The sequence below is a fragment of the Notolepis coatsorum genome, assembly GCF_963971535.1.
Source record: "Notolepis coatsorum genome assembly, chromosome: 2".
In the NCBI taxonomy this organism is placed as follows: Eukaryota; Metazoa; Chordata; class Actinopteri; order Aulopiformes; family Paralepididae; genus Notolepis; species Notolepis coatsorum.
In genome coordinates this window covers 115,958,893-115,965,286 of record NC_140166.1, presented here as the reverse complement: position 1 = coordinate 115,965,286, position 6,394 = coordinate 115,958,893, and the positions used below count along the sequence as shown (strand labels likewise).

At 46.3% G+C, this 6,394-nt stretch overlaps 1 protein-coding gene across 1 annotated transcript in view; it reads right to left on the bottom strand.

Annotated features, from left to right (window-relative positions):
- The window catches only part of LOC311223493 (neural-cadherin), a gene marked incomplete at both ends in the record, with an annotated part of 1,556,546 nt that overhangs the window by 180,729 nt on the left and 1,369,423 nt on the right, over positions 1-6,394 (bottom strand). Inside the window, 3 exon segments of the mRNA XM_084308277.1 lie at positions 4,064-4,807; positions 5,560-6,042; positions 6,185-6,394. The exon segment at positions 6,185-6,394 is cut by the window's right edge and continues 60 nt beyond it. Coding sequence (XP_084164403.1) covers positions 4,064-4,807; positions 5,560-6,042; positions 6,185-6,394 — 1,437 coding nt within the window.

Here is a 6,394-nt window from a genome sequence, read left to right as displayed (position 1 = left end):
GGAGAGAGAGAGAGAGAGAGAGAGAGAGAGAGAGAGAGAGAGAGAGAGAGAGAGAGAGAGAGAGAGAGAGAAAAAAAAGACAGCCCCCCTCTCTCCCTCCCTTCCTCTCTCTTCCTTTCTCTCCCTCTCGGCTCATGAGAGTTCGCGCAGCTTGTGTTTTTTTTCTTTCTTTCTTTCTTTCAATCTCCCGTTTGCGGGTCTGTGGCGCGCGGCCGGCAGGTACCCCCCCCCCCCAAGTGCCCCCTCTCTCTCCATCTCTCTCTCCCTCTCTCTTCCTTTCTCTCCCTCTCGGTGATGAGTCCGCGCGCGGCAGAGAGAGAGAGAGAGAGAGAGAGAGAGAGGGAGGGGGGTGGGGAGAGAGAGAGAGAGAGAGAGAGAGAGAGAGAGAGAGAGAGAGAGAGAGAGAGAGAGAGCAGAGAGAGAGAGAGAGAGAGAGAGAGAAAAAAAGACAGCCCCCTCTCTCCCTCCTTCCTCTCTCTTCCTTTCTCTCCCTCTCGGCTCATGAGAGTTCGCGGCAGCTTGTGTTTTTTTTTCTTTCTTTCTTTCAATCTCCCGTTTGCGGGCCTGTGGCGCGCGGCCGGCAGGTACCCCCCCCAAGTGCCCCCTCTCTCTCCATCTCTCTCCCTCTCTCTTCCTTTCTCTCCCTCTCGGTGATGAGTCCGCGCGCGGCAGAGAGAGAGAGAGAGAGAGAGAGAGAAGAGAAGAGAGAGAGAGAGAGAGGGAGGGGGTGGGGAGAGAGAGAGAGAGAGAGAGAGAGAGAGAGAGAGAGAGAGAGAGAGAGAGAGAGAGAGAGAGAGAGAGAGAGAAGAGAGAGAGAGAGAGAGAGAGAGAGAGAGAAAAAGACAGCCCCCCTCTCTCCTTCCCTTCCTCTCTCTCCCTTTCTCTCCCTCTCGGCTCATGAGAGTTCGCGGCAGCTTGTGTTTTTTTTCTTTCTTTCCACTCGCTGTCTAGTCTAGGTAGAATGGGGGCGGGCATTAGCCTCCAACCACAGAGCCAATCGCATCACCCAGCGGCCGTATGACGCATATTGGCCGTTCAAAAAAAAATGACCTGATTTACTGCAGGACGAAAGGGGCTGGGCTGAATCTGAGCAATCCGCCAATATGGTATTTAGACACTAAACACATTGATACGAACTCCTATTACTATAATACAATGCTAGAGACTGAAAAATGACATTTATAATACATAGCCCCTTTAACACGACACAAGGTGCGTGTCCCTGGTGACATCACTGGTGGAACTAATTTACTCTCAATAACTGTCCAACTGAATGAACGTGCGTACACACACACACACACACACACACACACACACACACACACACACACACACACACACACACACACACACACACACACACACACACACACACACAACACACACACACACACACACACACACACACACACACACACACACACACACACACACACACCACACACAAGCAATACTTAGCTGACCCCTGGGAGTAATCGTTGCCATTCTGCTTGGGTACCATAGTCACACAAATGTAATTTCCCTGGTTAATTGTTTATTGATCCAACAAGCTCTGGCCTTTGGCTGGCAACCAATGTGTGTGTGCGTGTGTGCATGCGTGCGTGCATGCGTGCGTGCGTGCGTGCATGCATGCGTGCGTGTGTGAGTATGTTTTAGCCTGTTATGGTGAAAAAGGTGAAATACCGTATCAATATGCACCCAAACTATAACTATCCCTTGCAGAGATCTGCTGAATGTCAACATGTTTCTAAGACTCTAAACATGGCATGATATGTTGGTTTGACAAGCCAGTTTCAGATGTAGTTTGACTATATTCTGCCGTGTGATCTTTAGCCAGGATGAAGAGCACGATCAGCCATAGACTTATCCCCCCCACGACACACCACACACCGACACACTCGTGCCAGTAAGTCTTTCGTACCAACTGTGGGCACAGACTGCTGCCAATTGCTGGAGAGCTAACAGCTGGTGAACTGTTAGGATTTTTATAAACTTTGGACCTGTATGACTATAAGACTTCAGGCTATGGAACCGTTATGTTTTCATGCTCCTACCTCTCAGCTGGAACTTAAAACAGGCATCTGGCAACAAGTCAACAGAAATGTGAGAGCACAAACTTGTACTTCAGTGTGTTCAAACCTCTGTTACTCTATTTCATCAGCACTCAAAGTGATGTTTCTCTATTGTGTAAGAAACTTCGGAATGTTACCTTTCAAAAGAGAAAATGTCCTTTGCACTATTATATATATATATATAATATATATATAATTCCAAAAATTGCTGCACTGTGTTAAAAATTGCATTGATCTGACTGTCTGTGTAGTAGCTAATAAACAAGATTTTGCTGCTTAAACGTCTGCATAATGTATATTCATTGATTCACACGTTTACGAAAATCCATTTGAATTGCGATTAATTTCGATTAATTAACTATAATGTCTTGAATAAATGTTATTACATTTTTTATTATATACATTTTATTACATTACATCGAGTCCCACCACTAACAGTTTGTTTAAACTTCAGAAGTATGATATTTAGACATGGTCCTCAAATGTATGGAAGGAATGGAAGTCGATGAGGAGCCTGACACCTGGGAGGAATGGTGGACGTCAGGGACAGCAGTGGTCACTAGCTTTCTTGTAGACAACCTCACATAGAGGTAAGGCACCTGACTTCTGACAAGTTATACTAAAGTGAAATATCCCCTGAAGCCGCTTAATAAGCTGCAAAGCAAACAGCCACAGAGGGTGTTGTTCATCTCGGCAGGTCAAACTCCTCCTACATCAAGCTGCTAGGGAACCGGTTGTGACAAATTAGTCCATGGGCCAGACCAGATATCGGTGCCACTCACGGTGAATAAACGTACATATAATTTTTTCAAAGATCTATGTCTGTAGATGATATTTTTGTATGATAGCCCTTCCAGAGTGGTAGCTTAATCATACTTATCAAGTCATGAAGTATACCCACCCCCTCAGGAAATCGCATTTCAGATGTTGGTGCATATCCTGCTTTAGACTCACGTAGAGGACATCTGTCAATGTTTCACAATATTGTGTTTGGTATCATTTTAAGGGGACTATGTAATCTTTCATTCAAGCTAAGATGTGAATCTTTCTGACCAATATAGAGGTCACTGGAGCTCTTTGAACAGTCACGATTTTCGCCTAAATGATATACTATCTTTTAGCCTTGTGTCATCTAGGAGCAATAGGGACACAAAATACAAAATCTACAACACTCTCAGGACCATAAGGATTCAGGAAATGTATAATATGCCTATACTATTTCTTATCAGGGGTGATTGTGAGCCTTAAATTAGAAGAGCGGTATTAGGCTCCTATTAAAACTATACAGAACAGCCACTAGGATAATGTCACAAAGTGGTCTGTCTTTATCATACATATACAGGAGCAACAGGGGCACAAAATACAAAATCTACAACACTCTCAGGATCATAAGGATTCAGGAAATGTATAATATGCCTATACTATTTCATTGTTACCTAATTTAATGTAGCCTTAAATTAGATGGGCATTATTAACTGGGTCAGATAACTAGGATAATGTCACAAAGTGGTCTGTCTTTATCATACATATACAGGACATAAAGGACACCACAATGAGATAAGGAACCACTAAGAGTTTTATGAACAACCTATTAAACAGAACAACATTATATACTAAATGTACATTGAATCACTCAAACTGCTCGTCTCTCTCATCCTCTGACTCCTCGAGTTCGAAGTCAGGTTCTGGATCATCCTGCAGTTTTTGGTTGCTGCATGTCTGTAACTTGCACATATCTGTGCATGCCAGTCCATTTGATAAGCATGTGCAGCTTGGCATTTTGCATGAACGGACACACCTGCATCTTAGCAATTCCAGGACTACATCTGGTGCAGGTGGGGAGCGCATCCAGTAAATTTCCAGCTTGCCCTCATCGTCTTTCCATCCATGCTCTGTAGGACTTGAGACCACAGGGTTAGACTGCAGACTGCTATTCCAGATTGCTGCCTGATAGTTGGCTCGTTCAACATGCAGGAAGAGACAGTCCCTACATGGTGGAAGCTGGCTGGACTCGACCTCTCCCCTTTTGGTACAGAAGAGCTGGTAGCGCAGTTGGTTCACCTCTACTGTGCTGCTGTTAGCAGAGTACATGTGACATGTAAACTCCTCAATTCTCTGGAACAGCTCCTCACTCACATCCCATGACTGCCCTAGTCCACTGAAGGTTTCTTGGTAGGAAGTATCCTTCTTCACCATCTTCAGGGCATTCAGCTTCCCCCGGCCAGCGAATGCACTGACAGTGTCACAGCCAGTGAAGGCGTGTAAGCCAATTAGGCTGTCACAGAGGCTGTCTCCAACTGAGCTTGCAAGTTTGCTGATGTTCACATATCGTGTGCGGTTCTGGGTCCCGAACTTCATGTAGATGGGACAGGTGATGTCCTTCTGGAAGGCAAGACAAAGCACCATGACATCAGTGTCCTCAGCTATGATGATGACTGCTTTTGAGCCCATGTTTGCAGCATCTGATGCATGCAGGAGCAGGCGAGTGTCAGCTTCTTCATGTGTTGATTGCAGTTCTGCTACTTCTTCACACCCACCATCTGTCAACCTGTAGCAGGTTTCCTCACAGGTTGTGTACAACACTTTGCCATGCAGCCTCTTTCTGTATTGTGGGAGGTTCCACTCTTCCACCAGAAACTTGATGAGACTGGTCTTGTTGGAAGGACTGCACAGGAAAGTTCTCCACTGCTGTACGTGGTGTCCTCCTGCCAGGTTCTTGTATTGGACCGTAGTGTCTGCACCCCGGTTTTGTCATTCAGCATCTTTGATTGAAGTCTGGCGGTAAACATAAAACACAACATCAATCCTCTGACTCTGTGCCCCCTCGTGGAGGACCTGGGTGAAGAGTGACTCTGCCACCTGTCCAAAGGTTTTGTTGTTGCCATTCATTTTCTGGACCAGGCTCATCCCATCAATGATGGAAGTGGATGGTGTTGGGATCTCTTCAACAGGAGACACATTCTGTTCCAGCTCTCTGGCAAGTGCAGCCTTGTTTGTTTTTCGTAGAGACCCATCAGCATTTGCAAGTGCCCATGGCAGTGGGCCCAGTGGGTGGGCAAGGACATCTTTCATGTCTATCTTCCTGCTTTCAGCCAACAGGATCATGTGGCTGAACAGGTTTCTGTCTGCCCTCAGCACCACATCCTGCCATTTCTTTCCTTTAGCTTTTTTTGTGCCGACACTGGAGAATGTCTTCAGGCTTTGCTTGGTCATCTTGTCATAAACTTTAAAGATGGTGGGTCCTCATCTAACCTTGTTTGTTTGAATACCTGGTATGCCTCTTCTCCTATCTCATGAGCTCTCAGGAGATCTCTTGTCACATCAGGTGGAGCCATGAAGCCAGTGGACAGGCTAACCAGATCGTTCTCATCAGGGGACATAGGATTGAACCACTTGTTCTGCATAAGGTCAAGAAGAGACTGGACATCGGCTTAATCTCTCTTGATTCTTGGACGCTGTAGATCTGGATGGGACAGTTTGGACGTGCCTTGATCTGTCAGGTCTCTCAGCTGTCTGAGGTACATGCTTCTATACTCAGCGGTTAGGTAATACTTGGCCACAGCTCCTGACTTCAAGCTGAATCCCTTCGTCCCTCCAGCTGTCTGGGTGTCTTTGTTCACTGTTTCTTCTATAGCTTGGTCAACTGGGATCCTGCCAAAGGGATTAGTGGGGCCCAGTTGGACAGAGAAACCTCCTTTCATGAATTCTGTGTACACATCTGGGTGTGTGATGTACAGCTGAGACATCTGGGCGTAGTAGTAGGGGAGGTAGCGTGCGTAGTTCATCCTGTCATAGGCAAAGCACCATGGGATCATTGCTCGAATGCTTGCCAAGTGTTGCATCCAGTCTCCCTCTCGGGATGCTCGGATGAGCCCCAGCAAGATTTCGACCATGTCCAAATAGGACACCCAGAAGCTGGAGAGGCTGCTGTTCCCACCTCTGAGGAACTTGCGGTAGACTTCAAACAGTTCTATGATGCGTGCACAAGAGCTGTTCTCGAGGGCTTCCTTCAAAGTGGCTTGTGAGACATTTTCCCCAAGGCTGTCAATTATCTTCAGTGTTTCATCCAAATAAACCATCTCATTCAGTTGTTTCCAACCAAGAGAGGAAACCCTTCCATGTCAGTCGCATGAGAGCCTCATACAAGAGCTTGTGTAGTCGCACTGCCCTGTTGTACTTGCGGCCACCCATGACCCCAGCAATGGAGCATTCTGCGATCATGCCAGACTGAATGCACAGGTCTTGGAGTCCAGCATCTTGGAAACGCTTTCCTATGATTGCCAGCAGTGTGCAGATGGTGTGAAATACCCCAAGTCTGATGA